Source organism: Mchenga conophoros, linkage group LG7, assembly GCF_057382185.1.
Source record: "Mchenga conophoros isolate Kocher_MC1m ecotype Shallow Benthic linkage group LG7, M_conophoros_male_GT1.1, whole genome shotgun sequence".
NCBI classification, from domain to species: Eukaryota; Metazoa; Chordata; class Actinopteri; order Cichliformes; family Cichlidae; genus Mchenga; species Mchenga conophoros.
The window spans coordinates 42613107-42632464 of NC_140532.1; the positions used below are offsets into that span (position 1 = coordinate 42613107).

Here is a 19358-nt window from a genome sequence, read left to right on the forward strand (position 1 = left end):
TATATCACATTTAGCATTACACTAAATTAAAGTGATTCTTTTCATAAATGTAATTGAATAAATTAATAGTACGATTACGTCATGAAAACAACATGTTAAATCTGTCTGTGAACTTTGTGTAACTGTAAACAAGTAAACAAACCAAAGATAATATTACCTTGCATCCTACCTCCTTTTTTGTCGCTTGTGTTTTACGTATATTTTGTACTTTTAGATTCGGGGCAACGTGCAGTAAAATTACGCTTGTATTTATAATTCCCTCCATTGACTTTTACTTTACAGGGCTTTACGAAGCCGTGGGACTTTTATTTTGAAACTTTCACGGAAGCTCAATTGGTTGTTGCGTCCGTCTTGAGACCGCTCGAGTCTCCTTGAGGCAGACGCACGCAGCTGGCAGCTGCTTCAGTGCGCGAGACCCAACCATCAAACGGGGAGCTCGCGCTTCTCGCTTCACCTCTGATGGACTTGAGATTAGAGGAGATCAGTCAGCGTCTCTCATTTTTGATGCCCCGGGTGTTAGTAACACAGCAAGACACAAACTGCTCTGATGCTCTCAACTGTTCCTGCGCCCATTTTAATGTGTTTTATGTGTTTGCGCTCAACAGTGAGGTAGACTTTTATCCGGGCACATTTTAGAGTGTCAGCGTGTGATTTATCCCGTGGATGCGGCTGTCGGAATCCATGTAAGCCCTGCAGGATCAGCCTGTCACAGGGCATCATGGTGCATCAGGTTCTTCACAAGTGGATGAGGAATATTTCTCCAGAGATGCTGCTCCTGGTGCCGATACTGTGCTCCTTTCGTCTGTCAGGAGCGGCTCCCTCTCTGACTACCGAGCAGCTGGACATGGGGGTGGTAAGTTTTGAACCTTTTCTAGCTACTTACAGAGAACCGGGCTCGGAAGTTTTTCTGGATGGTGCAGGGAATATGAAGTGGTGTGTTCTTTTTTGTGTGTTTTTTTTAGCTTTGGTGTGTGAGAGAGCTGGAAGACCCCAACACCCCCCCCCCCCTTTTTTTTTTTTTTTACTTGGGCTACTCTTGAACGTCCAGCGAAGAGCAAGTGCTGGCCTCTCTAAATACTTGCTCTGAATTTTAACTGCGCTCTGCAGTCCATTCCACAAGGCAGAGTGGCAATAGCACACTGCTTGATTAAAAAAAAAAAAAAAAATAAAAGACTGTATAGGATTTTTTTTCTCCCGAGGAGGAACCGCTCCATTAAAAGAATGAAGTTGTGATAAATACATGTCTGTGCAGGGGGTTGCTTCGATGTTGTATCGACCTCTTCCAGCTTATAGTGAACGACAATCCACGAAGCATAATTTATTAATGCTTTTTTTTCCTCCCCTCCCAGTAACGCCTTTGAAAGAGTCCAGAGGATTGCTGTGTTTAAAATAGATGATCCAATACTGTAGTCTGGCGTGGCTCAGTAGACTTGAACTAAATGCAATCTCTTAAATAGGCAGCACCATTGGTGGAGGATACAAACAAATCGATCAGAGCTGTGACTGCTTATGAGAATAAATTTAAGACCTTTAATAATAAGCTTCAGTGAACCTTCATGGGTTTGGAGCTAGAGCAGAGTAAACTAATCATTAATGATTCTGTTACATTATATTTAGGTGTGTGTGTTTGGTATTGGTGATGCATCTTGAAATATACACAGCCTGTAAAGTGGTAACTGGCCTAATGCTGTATGTCATCATCACTACTACTACAGAACAACAGCATGAATGGCATTTATTTAAGACTGCCGTTAAGAAAGAAAAGAGACCTTATGTTTGCAAGATCATACTGTGTGTTTATAGCCACTATAATGACGGCAGGCATAAAATTACAGTATGCACCATTTACTTTAAAAAAAAAAGTTTGTAAAAGCTGATTATCATCTTCCTAAAGTAGTCCCCGCTGAAGATGCATTTTTCTCCATATTCCACTCCTTAGGGCAACTTCTTTCATTCTTTCATTCTTTCTTTCCTTTTTATTGTTTTTTTTGTTTGTTTTGCGGCTCATCCCAACTTCAGTCTTCCTGTCTCACTTTCTTTCAGCCCTCAAACTCTTCTCTCTCTATCTAAAAAGAAAAAAGAAAAACACACAAAAATCCCTACACATGGGATTATTTTTTTGCTTAAAGACAAGAACAAGAGAAGAGATAAGTTTAGATTTTTTTTTTTTATTCATGTGTTACCTTCTGAGCGCTGCGTCATTCAGTTTTTGATACTCTGTTCTGACACATCTGGCACGGCAGACGATCTTATCGAGATGATATGCAGGCCGTAATTGTTGGCATGTATGAGCAACAGAAAGACAATCTGAACACGAAAATTCAAGATATGTAGGTTAAAAACTAGGCACAGATCTGTAGCACAGAGCCTTTTTTTAAGCTCAATGTCCCCACATATGACATATGAGTGTTTAAGTAGGACATATACACACTTTTTCCTTGCTGCATTCCTATGAGTAATGAAAGTAATGAAATGATACATAACAGCAAAAATCATCATATCAGATGTTTTCCTCTTGATACCAATATCTCTCTGTCCTCTGTTATTTTTTTGCACAATGCTATCCTCCTTTTTTAATTGTTATTCATTAAAGAATAGGAAAAATAAAAGCAATGTGCTTTTCGGGACCTCTCGCCCAGGCATTTCTTTAGAATTGCATGAACTGTGACACAACAAACAGTCCAGTGTCACCAGATGAAAAGCTGTAGTAACAGCAGCAATTTTCCTCCATTTACTGTGTCACAGAAAGAAATGCTCAAGGTGGAGTTTTTCCTGCATTTCTAGATAGAGCTGTGTGTAAAACACTCAGCCTCTGTGCAGCCTGTAGACTGAAGGGCTTAGCTTTTTGATGTAATAGTTGGGATGCTTTGCCCAGCTTTCTCTGCCATTAACAGAAGGGTGACACTGCAAAAAACATGCTGCTTGGTAAACCTGAAGCAATTAGTTTAATGGAATGACCGTTTCTTTTATGTTTGAATAGTTTCCAGCTCGATGTGTTGAGGAAACCTTGTTTTGGTTATCAGCCAGGTAAAGTCTTGACTTTTAATTGCAGTCATGTGAAAAAGTTTTCATAGGACGTTCTGCAGTCCTGTGAAAATCATTCAATAGTCAACAGCCACCTTTAGCAGCTATAACTTGAAATAATCTTTTCCTATATGACTTTATTATTCACATCATCGAGGGGAAACTTTGGCCCACTCTTCGTTACAGTTTTACTTCAGTTCGTGAGGTTTTTCTGGCATTCATTTACGGCAACAACTCAAGAGAGGACCTCTCTCGGTCCTGCCACGGCATTTCAGTCAGGTTGAGGTCTTGACTTTGACTGTTTCATTACAACACCTTGATTATTTTCTTTTCCAGCCATTTGGTCCTGATTTGGTGGTGTGTGGGGGGGAACATATTCCTGTTGCTTGACTCAAATGTGAGGCCATCTGTCTGGCAGTTAAAGCTTGCCCCAAACTGACTCTAGAACACTTTGGTATACAGAGACTTCATTGCCCACTCAAGGACTGCAAGGTGCCTAGGTCCTGTGCCTGCAAAACAAGGCCAAAGCATCACCCCTCCATGTCTCTACTTGACAGTTGGTATGAGGTGTTCATCCTTAAATTCTGTGTTTGGTTTTCTCCAGACATGGCGCTGTGCATTATTGCAAAACATCTCACCTGTGCGAAGAACATTGATCCAGAAGTGTTGTGGTTTGTTCAGATACAAATTTGCAAACCTAAGCTGTGTTGCCAGAACAGGGCAGGCTTTTCTCCTGGCAACCCTCCCAAATGAGCCATGTTTGTTCTGTCTTTTTCTATTTGTAATGTCATGAACTTTAACATTTAATATGCTAAGTGAGGCCTATAGAGTCAGAGATGTAGCTTTTGAGTTATTTGCAATTTTCCTGAACATTGCGTAGCAGTATGTTTTTGCTAGGATGTCCACTCCTGGAAAGTCACTCTTAAATGTTTTCCCCTTGTGAATTATAATAATAATAATGGATTGGATTTATATAGCGCTTTTCAAGGCACCCAAAGCGCTTTACAATACCATTCACTCTCGCATTCACACACTGGTGGAGGCAAGCTACGGTTGTAGCCACAGCTGCCCTGGGGCAGACTGACAGAAGCGAGGCTGCCATATCGCGCCACCGGCCCCTCTGGCCAACACCAGTAGGCAAGTAGGGTAAAGTGTCTTGCCCAAGGACACAATGACCAGGACAGAGAGCCCAGGGATCGAACCGGCGACCTTCCGGTTACAGATGCGATTCCCAACCCCCTGAGCCACGGTCGCCCTGTGATCTCTTTCTCACTGTCGAATGATGGACTTCAGATTGTTTGCAATTGGCCTTATAACCCTTCTCCGACTGACGGGCAGCAACAATTGCTTCACTGAGATAATTGCTGATGTCTTTCCTCCTTGGCATTGTGTTAGCACACAATTGAATGCTCCAGCCCAGCAAACTGCCAAAACTTCTGTATTTATAGAGATGGTCATACTTGCTAATGATCAGTTAATGAAGTGCTTTTGATTAGCAGCACTTGCCTCTACTTACCCTCTTAATTCCTGTGGAGACAGTAGGGGTGTACTTACAGTTCTGTGAAAACCTTCTTTTTCACATGACTCTTGTGGATGTGGGAGTAGATACCTGTCTCCCTGTGTTAGTCTTGTGATGTCTTGGCAGTCCAGTGGTGTATCTTAACTGTTGCCAAATTTTATCTGGAATAGGCTCCAGATAGTGGTTGAGAAAATAGACTGATGAAGTTTATACCTATAGCATCTGCTAAAGTCTTGATTGGGATTGAAATATTTTGTTTATATATATAGTCCAACCTTTGTAGTCCTCAGTGTTTTGGCAATAGAAACCCAGTCTCGCAGATGGTAAAAAAAAAAAAAAAACAAGACAACTGCTACCGATTTAAGTCCATTTTCAAAGCAGTTCTGCTTTGTTTTTGTTTGTTTGTTTCGATTTAGTCTGTTTAATTAACTCTGATCACATATGCAGACATGCTGATGTCGATTGAAGTCATTTCTTGGCTTCTTCATGTAGGCTGTACTAAAATTTGTTTGATCACAGTGACAGTTTTTATAGTGGTGAGAGCAGCGTCTTTGTAGTTTCTTCTCTTCATTGTGGAAAAAAACATCTATAGACACTTTAAACAACTTTTGCAACATGTTTGCATTGTGATCTTTGAAAATAAGTGTTGTTTCTTCAAAATATGCATACTTCAGTTGGGGTTTTCTAAGGGTATGGCGTAGCCTATTAGTTGTATTGAGATGTGAATTGTCTAGTTTAAGGAAAACATGCATTCCCCCGGACCAAAGCATATTTCTTACTTTGAAAACGGGAGTACCTGAAAAGGAATGTGATGTCCTCTTATGGCCAACCGCAAAAAGCGAAATGTAGAAAATCTCTCTGCTCAAAAAACCACAAAGACATGAAAGTGCCTTTCAAGTTTATATTTTCGAACCCCTCTTGACCAAGGATCTTTGCCTGCAAGTCTGGGACAGATCACATATTTCTTTTTTCTTTTTTTTGGTACTAATAAATAGTTTGAGGACAGAAGAAAAAATATGTATTCCAGAGAGGCGACATGAATAAGATGTCTTTGGGGAAACTCCTGACGCTCCAGGGAAGAGGTGTCATCCTGCAGTTCTTTTTTTCAGAGGCCTTATGTGACACCCTCCTACTCTAGGGATCTGAGCTAGATAGCAAATTTTAAGTTCATAGTTTAATTTTCCCAGTAAAGTAAGTGATCATATCATTATGAAAATTACCATATGTGAAAGCTTCTAGCTGAAGCTGGAAGCCAGAAGATGATTTTTAATCCTGCAAAGCCCTGTTAGAGGCAAAAGCATGTGTGAATTACGACTTTATAGCACCTTATACTTGATAAAGTAGAAGAATGTGATTTAGACTTTTTGGAAGATTAAAGTTTCCGGCTTTATTCATTGTCAAAAAAGAGAGAATTCTCACATTTGATCTCACACAAAAAAGTAAATGTAAACAGTATAACCTTACTTCATCTTCTAGGTTCATCATGAAAGACAGAGAGTGCTTATCAGTGCAGACAGCTGAGATGAGTATTAGTTGCCCAGTGACTGATTTGTTGTCACTGGGGAGCCAGAGTACACACAGAGGACATTATTCACTGGAAGGACTGTAAACTACAGATATTATCAGATGATTGTAGACATAATTCTCTTTCCACAGTGGATACAAACCAATGAGCCACAACATTAAAACCACCTGCCTAGAACTGTTCTTACAGGACAGGACATCTGGGGGCGGTCCACGTCGTGTTTGGCATACAATAGGATCCTCGCAATGGGCCCTTGGGGTCTTGTAGGTTATAAGATGGGGCCATGTTGGGCCATATGTAAATATTTTCCATCTGGCGACTGTTGATAATTGTGTGGTGTTCCATATACGCAGTGCAACCTGTACTTTGTGGCACTTGTTAGGTCAGAAATGTATAGAAAAAGTGAACAGTACTCAATATGAACCATACAATTCCAGGTCTTTATGGTGCTACATATGCTAGCTTTGCTTGATGAGAATTTTCATCAGGGTCTGTGTAAAGCTTTCGGCTTTAAAGCCTAAATTATACTCCATTGCAGAAACAGGAGAGTTGGGGAGACACGACGGCTGAGTAGCAGTTATAGTCATTCCTGTTTTATTTTGACATCTGCCTTAAGTCAGCTGTATAGGGAGCATCCAAAGTTTGTGGATTGTAATGTAAATTCTCTCCAGACGAGTTGGCACGATCACAAAAAATTAGGCAGGCATGCAGGCATCCAGTGTCCCTCGTGCTCACCATCGTATGAGGAAATTTAAGTCACTGGGACATTTGAACTGACTCCAATAAACTTCCAGATATAGAAAGTATAACTGAACTGTTAACAATTTGCACCTTCTAAGTTAAATATTCAAACAATGTAATTTCCAAGCAGTAAAACCACCAAAACCGCCAAAATAATGCCTAACAACCTCAAACACAAAAACTGTCCCCAAAGAACAATTACTGACAGACTCACCTGATATGTGTTCAGTCATCTATCCCATCAATAATGGTGTGGGTGCTTTTCCTGAGTGGTATACACATTGAGGTTCTTATCCTGCAGAGGGAGGTCATGCTTAGCCTGCCACTGTGTACACTCACCCGCCACTTTATTAGACACAACTATTTAAGTGCTCATTAACTCATATGTCTAATAAGCCAATCACATGGCAGCAACTCAGTGCATTTAGGGATGTAGACACGATCAAGGCACCCTGCTCTTGTTAAAACCCGGTGTAGAATGGAGAAGAAAGGTGATTTTAAGTGATTGAACTGGCATGGTTGATGTTGCCAGAAAGGCTGGTATGAGTATTTCAGTAACTGCTGATTGTCCAAAGAAGAGAAAATAAGTGCTCTTCTTTGATGCCAAAATAAACAGTAGACAACTCTGGGGTTCCACTCCTGTCTTTTAAGAGCAGGATGCTGAGATTTCAAATCACACCATTATTTGTTGTAAACAACATGAAAACATGGATCTATTCTGCCTCGTATCAATAGTTTAGTTCAGATGGTGGTGGTGTAACAGTATGGGGGATATTTTCGTGGCACTCTTTGGCCCCTTTTATACCAACTGAGCATCATTTAAACACCACAGTATCATTGGTGATGATGTCCATCCCTCCATGACCACAATGTATCCATCTTATGATGGCTGCTTGGATATCACAAAGCTCAAATAAGGTTAAACTGATATGACCTCCACAGTCACCCGATCTCAATCCATTAGAGGACCGGAGAGTGATCTGATGGACCGGGAGATTCACAACATGCATGTGAAGCTGACAGATTTCCATCAAAGATTTCCACATCATGTCAATGTGGACCAACATGTTTCCAGGACCTTGTTGAATCCATGACACAAAGGATAAAAGCAGGTCTGAGGGTAAAAGGCAGTTCTACACGATACTCATAGGATATATAGCCTGTATTTGTATAGCGCTTTACTTAGTCCCTATGGACCCCAAAGCGCTTTACACTACATTCAGTCACCCACACATTCACACACTGGTGATGGTAAGCTACACTGTAGCCACAGCTGCCCTGGGGCGCACTGATAGAGGCGAGGCGGTCGGACACTGCCGCCACCGGGCCCTCTGACCACCACCAGTAGGCAACGGGTGAAGTGTTTTGCCCAAGGACATAACGATGGAGACTTTCGGAGCTGGGGCTCGAACCGGCAACCTTCTGATTACAAGACGAACTGCCAACTCTTGAACCACAATCGCAACCATATACCTAATAAAGAGGTCCATGAGTGTGTATGTGTTTGATATAAAGTACTCAGTCACTCAAGATTTCTAAGGAAACACTCACCTAACCACAAAATAAACCTTTGAATCCTGTAGTAGTGACTCTAACAACCAAATACTGAGTCCTTTAGAAACACCCCACACAGCAGCGATGAGAAGTGTTCATTTTATAGCTACGCTTATCTAGCTTGATATATCACTGAATAGCTCCTATTTGCTATTTCAGCACTTGAGGGAAAGTAGTCATAACAAGTAAAATATAATATGGTATATGTTTCTTGCTCATCATATAATCTTCCTTCTGAGGTGTATTTTCTCCACTGAAACATAACTGCAAGCTTCCCAAAGGAACTATCCATCTGAACGCACATTTCTTCCCTTTGGATAAGCGAGCCTGAGCTGGCCAGATTAGCAGCTGATAAATTACCTAAATTACGTATATTCAGCCACCTGTGGAATTTTATTCATGAAAAAACACAACCATTACACATTTGAATAATGATCCTAAAACCTTGAGACTGCACTTGTATGTGTGTGTGTGTCCATGTGCCTAGAAGGACAACCACACTCCGGCTAGTCCATTTCTCACCTTCATTTTGCTACGTAATTTCTTAAATGAGAACACCATCTGGCATCAATTCCTCTGGAGCGGTAGGTGCTCCCCTTGTGCTCCCACACTGCCACCACTTACTATCCTTCCCTGCTAAAATCTAAATAATTTAATCAAGTCTTGAAATTGCATCCAGGAGCAATGACAAGAAGCAAAAACAAATGTATTGTTTTTTAGGATCGAGACAGAAGATGGGCTTTAAAAAGTGAGGCTACGTATTTTTTTTTTTGGGGGGGGGGGTTATTATAACCAAAAATACATTTTTGATATAACCAAAAATTCTTATTCTTCTATTTTTAGTGACATTTCTGATTGACTTAAAAACCTTTTTTTGTGGCCTTTTCCATGGTTAACAAATACATGGTCTCTGGGAAGAAAATGTAGCTGGGACTCACTATTATAGTATGTTAATAGGCGATCAATTTGCAGCTTGTGTTCTTAAGAGACCTATAAGCATGACTCAGGAAACATCCAGAATACTTATGCAACAATATCCACTCCACTCATTCTCTGCTGGTTGAATCCCAACCAATTTTCTTCAAATGGTGCTAATCCTCTGACCAGCAGCAGAGCTTCAAGATGCAAATGGTATTTTTAATAATTCAGTTTTTGTTCTATAGGGTATAATTGGGTTTCTCAAACAAGCAGCCTGGCCACCACCTGTAGCACCACCTTTACTAACGTCTGGGTTTGTCACAATACTAGAACTTAAGAAAATGCTGGATACCATTTGATACAATTTTTGATACCACGTGAAGAAAGTGATCAAATGAAGAGGCATAATTGTTTTTAAATAAAAATTATAACAATACTGTTCTGTGCAAAAGCATTCAGCTGCAGCCATATCTATTTCCTGTTTTTCTGGTGACTTGGTTTCATCGCTGATCAAATATGTCACAATTTCTGTCTGGTTGCTGGCAGTTTTCTCAGCTTCAATCAGGGACTTTAGGAGGACTATTACACTTTTTACTGTCTCCATATTGTTTTCTCCACACCCTCCTGGTGACATCATCAGCCGCATACATTTATGCTCACCATTACAGAGTGGATATCCCCTTCAGTATTCACCTGAAAAATGGGTCTTGGCACTCTTGCTTCTATATCAGCAATGGTGAAATAATTCAAAACCAGAAGCAGAATACCTGCAGTTTTTTTTTCCAAAGTTTTTTTCCACAATATTCCATCTTTTCAAACTGTTCCAACAGCTCCTGCAGTATAATCTGCAAATCTCTGAGCTTCTGTACCGATATAGCATTAAAAAAGCAATAAAAACTGCAGCTGCTGTGGCAGGAGCACACCACACAAGGTTACAAAAATTAAGAGGTGCCCAATGCACAGAAGTGGTGACATCAATTTCAATTCAGCTTTGTTGTACGGTGACGTTCATGAGGCACCGGACAACAGGTATAATGGGTCCTAAATGTTAACCTTGATAAAATGGCTAACATTAATATGTCCACTGACTAAGTTAATATTTATGATAACTTTAGTATTTTTAAACTGAAGCTTTACTGACCTGCAAAATGTCTCATAAAGATAGGTTTGTGCATTACTGTTTAGCTGCTAGTGGCATGTTTAGGTGCTAGTGACAGGAGGAGCTGTTTGCTGTGAAGTTGTGTGTCAGGTTTTGCAAATGAGTGTCTAATCCAATAATAGTTACTAATAATTAGAATATGAGTAATAATTTATTGAAGACCCTAATCGGTACACATGCTGCCAACTGCTGAAATTTGTTTCTGTCACTGAAAAGAAATTGTCATCCATAAGTCAAAACTTTTGGTTATTATCCAAAAGTTTCAGCTTACTCAGAAGTTTGAGTGAGCACATAGACATTTTGAGGTAATAACCCAAAATTTTGATGCTGGGGGGAAAAAAGTACCATCAAGTTGTCTGTACTTGCACTTCAGTACCTTTCACTTTCTCCTTGAGTGTACCCCGTTTCAAATAGAACACTTTCTTTTGCACTTTTTGCCAGCACATCTTGGTTTGTCTTATTACTCCAAGAAGTCCAGGGATAGAAGGTGCTCAAAGAGAAAATGGGAAGCTGTGACAGTCAAGGATTGCTGCACTAACTAATAGAGACAGGTCAAGAAAATAAGACGTATCCCAAATGAGCATTCTGCCCACACAGAATATGATTTATCAGCAAGCATAATTTACAAGTAGTGACTGTCTGGACAGTGTATTGATATGTATTTCTAAAAATTTACCTTAGTGAGTGATGAGGAGTCCTGAAATGTTAGCCCACACAAAAATAACTGGATGCTAGTTTCCCTGTAAACCTGTTATTAGTCTCTCACCCTGAATCATTAGGATACTTTTAGCAGTGCTGTCCCATTTCATCAAGTGTGACCTGCCGTCTGTAGAAAGGTATCATGGGGCTTATATTGAGGGCAGCAGATTATTTCAGGAACAATGACGTGGGAGAAGATTTTAATGTTGGAGAGAACATATTTCTCCATAAAGATTGACAGTCAGCTTGTAATTTAAGCTTCTCAGTAAGACGGAAACCAGTCCTTCAATCCACTCCTATCCAATCTGTCACCTCAGCCATGATAAGATTAAAAGTTCTCTGGAGACATGCAAGTTTCTGAGAAGACTGTCAGCATTATTGGGGAGTTCATTATTTCCTCAGAAATCAATTCAGAAATGGTCTCAAGAGCTCCGACACCTCATTGGCTGCCACTGTAGCATGGTGGTGTGGGACTGATGTGTGGCAGCTGTAAGACTTCTCCATGGCATGTTTCCAGACAATGATAACATTGATTTCCTGATAAGATTTGGCAGCATGTGTTCACAACTTGATTTACTGCAGGCAATATTTATGTTGATCTATGAGGAGACTAAAGTATTGGAGTTGTAAAATAAAGCTTGCAATTTCAACCACGTATTCCATTGTCTGTGTTTATTGAGTGTAAAGAAATTCTAGACCTGAGGATTGATTAGGATGTTTTTGTTTGTTTTTAATCAGTAGCTGAATGTGTTTCATACAGAGGGTATTTATGTCACATGTCTAAAATAATAGACATGTTTATTTTCATCAATCCAGCTGTCTACATGAGTGTCATAACATTTTGGTTGGTGCTATATGCACGTCAATGTGACTGGGAGCATGGTATTTTGTGTATATTTTGTAGGGCTGCACGATTAATCGTTAGAAAATCGTGATCTCGATTCATACTTATGTGCGATCTCATTTCCAAATGACAACGATTTAAAAAAAAAAAAAAAAAGACGACGTCGATTGTACCGCATTTTGATCCGGGACGTAATCTGCATGAAAACAAGCGCTCACTCTTCCTGCTCAACAAATGACAAGGGCGGAGCCTTATACCACGTGATACAGAAGCTGTGCCGTGTGATGCTAAAATTAGCAGGGAAAAAACAACGGAGAGCATGTCAGGGATGACGAGAAAGTGACAGGAGAAAATCCGTCCCGGTCAACCACCCAAACATCAATAACGGGAACCTTATACAAGCAGTACAACATGTTGCAGCAACCACAAAACATGAGACATTTGTTGTTTTTATGTTTATTTATTGTTTTTATGTTCAGTCTCAACTGTTACGAAGTTGATGTGCAGTTAATAAGTGCAATAAATATTTATACTGGAAAAGAAAATCGTGAGAGAATCGTGATCTCAATGCTAAGCCAAAAAATCGTGATTCTCATTTTATGCAAAATCGTGCAGCCCTAATATTTTGTCTAAATTGCGTCTTGTCCTTTGCTGTGTTCCTGTATGTGTGCTCCTTGCTTTGTTTTTCCTGAGTTTCCTAATTGTGTTCTAGATGTTCAGATTCCTGGGCATGGTTCCCTGTTGGGCTGTCTGGTTTTGGACTTTGTGATTTTTCTGGTCCAAGATGTGTTAAAGCTTCTTTAAAGTTCATTCCTGACTCAACAGTCCTGCATTTGGGTCCATATAATTTGTCCTCCACACAGCATGTCGAGACACCAATCACATTAAACCATGCTTGCATTGGTTATAATGCAGCTTCCATTATTCTTTCTTAATTTATCTATTTCACCCTTTTCTCCACTGGAAACTGCAAGAGCCTATGTGTGCAGACAAAAGCTGCTGGGTTCTTAGATTGGAGAAGTTATAACAACAACTTTTTGTTAACCATGTGTATCTGCTATTTGCTTTTGCTGAAAGCTAATGTGCTTCTTTGTTCCTTATCTTTATACTTTTGTGTTTTAATGAATTAATTGTCAGTTTGTCTTTCATTGTTATAGGTCAAATTTTTACATGACTGGTAGAATTGGATGACATGTAGGATGAATCCATCTTTAATTCATTCAAATTACTGACTGAAAATTCACTACACCTGTGTAGAGTCTGACAATAGAGTTTGTCAGTTTGTCATTGCCTAGCCTATAGAGATCGGTGGTCTTCCCTCCACGGATATCTCTCCCCAGACCATCACTGACCCATCACCAAACCGGTCATGCTGAACAATGTAACAGGGAGCATGATGTTCTTCACAGTTTCTTCAGACCCTTTCATGTCTGTCACATCTGTTCAGGGTGAAGCTGCTGTTATCTGTGAAAAGCACAGGGTGCCAGTGATGGACTTGTCAGGTCTGGTATTTTATTGCAAATGCCAATCGGGTACACAGAAGCAGGCAGCGAGCAAAAGGCCCACGAGAGCAGATCGGGCCCTCAGGCCAATCTCACGAAGTTTGTTTCTGATTGTTTGGTTAGAGAATTTACACCAATGTCCTGCTGGAGGTCATTTTGTAGCTCTGGCAGTGCTTATCCTGTTCCTTCTTGCACAAAGAAGCAGATATCGGACCTGCTGATGGGTTAAGGACCTTCTACAGCCCTGTCCAGCTCTCCTAGAGTAACTGCCTGTCTCATTTGAATCTCCTGCGTGCTGTGAGAGACAGCAAAGCTTCTGGCAATTGCACATATTGATGTGTTGTCCTGGAGGAGTTGGACTACCTGTGCAAGCTCTGTAGGGTCCAGGTATTGCCTTATGCTGCCAGTAGTGACACTGACCCTAGACAAAACCAAAGCTAGTACAAAAAACAGAAAAGCTGAGGAGGGAAAAATGTCAATGGCCTCAACCTGTAAAACCCATTTTGGAGATTTTGTCTCATTGTTGCCCCTCTAATGCACCAGCTATTAATTTCATTAACACCAAAGCTGTTGTAACTGATTATAAAACCCCCTCTGCTGCTTAACTGACCAGATCAATATCCCGGAAGTTTAATTGATTTGATGCTATACTCTGATTAAAATGTGCTCCTTTAATTTTTCTGAGCATTGTACATCTAATCGTACACTGTTACTCTTAGTGAAGTTGTAAGTAATTAACTTGACATCCTAAACAGATATGAAATGTAGAAAATGTTTATGCCCACATTCTGACTCGCTGTAGTGATGGCAACATACTTCTTTTTATTGTCACGCAAAACATCATTGATGCCAATGATAATTTTCATTTGAATCAGTAACTTCTTCATGAGCGAAATGATTGATTATTTTTATTTTAACCATCCAAATTTGAATTCTCAATAGAAAAAGAAAAAAACAAACAATTGGTGCACTGAAATAAAAATTATTGCAGCAACTGTCAACCCAGTCTCTCTAATATAGTAACATTGGTTGCTCATTTGAATCAGAATTTTTTGGTCTTTGGCAAAAAGATTTTCTTCAAGTAGGATTGATATTCTGGTTCTTGTATGCTCTGCAACAAAACTTTAAAATTGCTGAAAATACTGATAATAATAGTAGATATTAACATATAAATAAGTTATGTAGTAGTAATGTACGAGATGATGAACTACAGCTCATCAAATCCACTATCTTAAACAAGCAGAATAGAGAGATGCAAAAGAATGTGTGTTTTGCACAAGATTGAATTAAAACAAATAGTTATGTGTAATCTTTCAGTGCTTTGTCACAGATCTTTTGAAACTGGAACTTGTAAATTAATCAAAATGTCAACCACATTAGCAGACGTATTATGCCCGCTCCACCTTGGTATCTTTGTTCTGGACTGAGCTACACACTGGAGTAGCTTTGCAAAAAAAAAGAGAGAGAAAAGAAAGAAAAATCCCATCTCATCTATACTGGCCTTTCCGGGCCCATTAATTAATTTGCTGTCTATTAAGGGGTCCCTTCTGGGGGGTCCCTAAACAAAACTATTATTCAGTTTGTTTACTGACTTCCTCTTTAGCACAGCTTCAAAAGATTCCAGTGGTTTTCCAAATACTTGTGCTCCTCCCCTACGTCATCAAGTCAAGTAGCCGTCCTCGATCATCTTATTCACATTCAGAAGCAGATGATTCCCCCCGGACCACCATCCATCGCTGTAATGCATTTAAGCAAGAGACTCGGCGAGAGAGTATTTCTGTTTTTCTGTCAGTGGTATGACCCGAAGTTATACTGAAAGTCTGAGGGGCACAAGGTCAGCAGGGATAGAGACAGCACAGTCCCAACGTGGAGTCAGACAGAGCACCGTCCAGTCTCATATACTTCATCCTGTTTGTCAGGTAGTGAGTGATGACCAAATCAAATTAAATAAAAAAGTGATGACTTGGAGAGAACCACAGCTGCTTTTACTCATAATAAAAAAATAACAGCTTGCACGATTAAGTGAAGCTTTAAACAAGTTATCAAGGCTACAAATTCTATGCCAACTATCTTCCGTGGATCTAAAGTGTTTTCTTATTCAGTAAAAGCAAAGAAAAAATTCTTTAGACCCAAGAGTAGAAAAAGAACTGAAAACACGCATTTAGTGAAGTCTGAAGCCTGAGATTTTGGCTCGTAGTGGTTATTTGTACAAACGCTAACCTCATTATTTGAAATGCAATATAGGCCCAGTTTGTTTTTGATTTAACGCAAGTACTTGTTAAAAAAAAATCTTTCGATTAAAGTTGTTTAGCTACACATTAAGCTTTCCATCATTTCTGTGTACCGTATTTTCACGACCATAAGACTCACCGTACTAAAAGGCGCAGTCTCAGTTATGTGTGCCATTACTGTATTTAACACACACATAAGGCGCACCTGATTATAGGGCGCATACAAGTATGCGTGTTTAAAAATAAAGCGGGAGCAAAACTGAGTTTGGTACTCACGTTTTTATTACCAGTAATTGTCATCATCATCAGCATACAAACATACAAGTATGCGTGTTTAAAAATGAAGCGGGAGCAAAACTGAGTTTGGTACTCACATTTTTATTACCGGTAATTGTCATCATCATCAGCATACAAACATACAAGTATGCGTGTTTAAAAATGAAGCGGGAGCAAAACTGAGTTTGGTACTCACATTTTTATTACCGGTAATTGTCATCAATCAAACCCATCGAAGTCCTCATCCTCTGTGTCTGAATTGAACAGCTGTGCTAAATCTCCATCAAACATGCCAGGTTCACTGTCTTCACCGTCAGAGTCACTTTCCGTGCCGTGCGGCTCCTCGGAAATGATGCCGGCTTTTGCGAAAGCTCGAACAACAGTGCCAGCAGACATGTTAGCCCAAGCATCTACAATCCATTCGCAAATTGTGGCGTAAATCGCCCGGCGCTGCCTTCCACTCTTAGTGAAACTGTGGTCCCCATCGGTCATCCATCGCTCCCACGCCGCTCGCAGCCTTACTTTGAACGGGCGGTTCACACCGATGTCCAGCGGCTGGAGTTCCTTTGTCAGGCCTCCCGGAATGACAGCAAGCTCACAGTTCATTTGTTTCACTAGCTTTTTCACATTGGCTGTGAGATGGGCACGCATAGAGTCACAGATCAACAGCGATGGTGATGCGTGGAAAAAACCACCTGGTCTCCTTACATACACCTCCCTCAGCCAGTCTTTCATCATTTCCTCATCCATCCAGCCCTTTTCATTTGCCTTAATGATGATTCCTGCTGGAAACTTCTCTTTAGGCAAAGTCTTTCTCTTAAAAATCACCATAGGCGGCAGTTTCTGTCCATTAGCATGGCAGCCAAGCACAACAGTAAAAGAAGACTTTTCGTGCCCCGTTGTGCGTATCGCTAGCGTGCTGGTCCCCTTCTTCTCCACAGTGTGACTCACCGGGATGTCAAAAGTGAGCGGGACCTCGTCCATGTTTGTGATGTGGCTGGGCTGGATGTTTTTGTCGGCGATGTGTTTGCTGCAGTAGGAGCGGAAGATGGCCAGCTTTTCATTACCGGTATAATCCGCTGGAAGTTGCTGCGCTACCGTAGTCCTGGTCCGGATGGAAAAATGGCACCGTTTCATGAAACGAAAGCACCAAGACGGACCTCCTCGGAAATGTTCAATTTTAATTTCTTCTGCTAGCGAAACCGCTTTTAGTCGAATGGTGACCGTCGAAACGCTTCTCCCACTCGTTCTTTGCTTGATGATCCACCGCTCGAGTCTTTCCTCCAACTCGGGCCACCTCGCCTTATGTCCGCGGAAACTCAGCTGCGTCTTCTTGACCTGTCAGAGCTTGTTTTCCAGCTTCCTCCACTTGCGAACCATCGATTCATTAATCTTAAATTCTCTCGCGGCTGCTCGATTTCCATGTTCCTCCGCGTAGCTGATGGCCTTCAGTTTAAACTGTGCTTCATAAGCGTGTCTCTTTGCCATTTTCAGGGTTGTTAAAACAACGATGTTCCACATAATGCACATACCTGTCCTTTTATACAGGTATGTGCGATTGTCCGGTATATACGATCAACGCCCACACTTCACCCTTTAGCGTTCTCATGGTGTTCTCTACTACGTCCTCCTTACAACACACAGGGCGCACTGCACTATAGGGCGCGCCGCACTTTTTAAAGAAAATCTAAGGCTTTTATGTGCGCCTTATAGTTGCGAAAATACGGTATCTGCTGTAAGCAGTTTGCTCAAAATAATCAAATCGGTCTTAGTCGGCTTTGACACAACCAAATATCCGACTTTACAGAAGTAATGGGCCCTACTGTGTCAGTAATTTAGCAGGAATTGCTGTTTTCCTCAGTTAAATATGATCCTACCGTCTCCCTCAGCCTTTCACTGGCTTCATGGTTTAGTTTAACTGTGGGTTAGAGGAAAGTTGGCTCCCTTTCAGGCTCTCCTTGTAGAAAACCCTAAATCAAGTCCATGTGGCTTTTCTATTTTAATGCAGGCATCCCGCCTCCTTTTAGTCATGAACCAGATCAAATTTTTGGTTGCAAGTGGTATTCAAAGGCCTTGTAATTATGGCGGTATCTGGTGTTGCTCCGATTGCTAGTTGAAGTTTAATTTTCAGGCACATTTTCCCCACAAATTGAACTGGAAGAAACCTCAAAGCATCAACAGAGCTATTCTGAGTTCACTGTCCAAAACTGGCAGAATTATAATAAATGTGCATTCCTATTTGTGTGGGGAAGGAAAAGCTTAAAAAGTGCTTCTGGATCAAAAAGCATGCTGATATTTATCTCTGGCATTGGCAAAGAAGTGATTGGAAGCACTGTCTCATGGTTTACTATATATAAAAAAAATAGATGGGAGAAAATAGGTTTCTGAGGGAATATTTGATGTGTGCTTTGTAATTAACTTTCAGTATTGTATGTTCTCAGACTCCATGTTCGCATCTTGTCTGTTCATCTGAGTAAAATGGGATAAAAGAACTAAAGCCAGATAGACAAAGTGTTTGCCCAGTGTCCAATGTGATTCTTGGAAGATGAATAAAAGCTTGATTGAAAACAAGCATTAAGGCATACAAATCAGACTTCTTTTACAGAGAGTAGACTCACTTAGGTCCATAGCACACTGCGCAGCCACATTAATTTGGAGAGGTTCTTTTATATTCAAGATTGTATCTGGAGGTGCCTGTTAGCTTAGTAATTATTCGTTGGCTAATTGCATATTTTCCATGTTTATTTCTTTCTCCAGCCCATGAGAGACAAATAGAAAGTGTTATTTCTCAGTGAACCTCTACCTAAGTCACAACAAAACTAATTGCATATCCTCGACAAAAGAACAAGTAATTTCGTGATTGGGCTGTTTTGTTTTTAAAATCTGTGAACTCCTCAAAATTCAGCTTAAGGGCAAAGAATAAAAGAGAAAGATAGAGCTGCAAATAAATGGATTACTCCTTGATCTTAATGAAGTATCTGTCAATTAAATCTGTTCAGATAAAGAACATGGCAAAACTCAACAAATTTTAAGGGACCATTGAAAAGTAATGATCCATTCAAATAGTCTCAAGACAGGGCCAGAGTAAACAGGAAGTCCTTCTTGGAAACTGTTCGGAAAAGGCCAGGTCCTTTTTCTAAATGAATACTGGTGGCGGCTTTGATGAACCAGCATCTAGCATGGCTAACATCAACCAATCATTTCAATGACCTACAGAGCCGTACGATATAGAGAGCACCGAGGCAAGGTACAGCATTACAAGCTTTGAAAATGGATTTTGTAAGGAAGGCAGCCACTCTAAAATATATTTGCCAGGTAATTAAGTGAACACTTATAGCATAACTTTATTGACAAGCAGTTCTGCAG

At 40.4% G+C, this 19358-nt stretch overlaps 1 protein-coding gene across 1 annotated transcript in view; it reads left to right on the plus strand.

Annotated features, from left to right (window-relative positions):
* The first annotated feature begins 418 nt into the window (after positions 1 to 418).
* The window catches only part of mmp17a (matrix metallopeptidase 17a), a 101369-nt gene continuing 82429 nt past the window's right edge, over positions 419 to 19358 (plus strand). The window contains exon 1 of the mRNA XM_085279360.1: positions 419 to 853. Within this exon, the coding sequence (XP_085135486.1) occupies positions 719 to 853 (135 nt within the window). The 5' untranslated portion in view covers positions 419 to 718. The remainder of the gene's footprint in view (positions 854 to 19358) is intronic.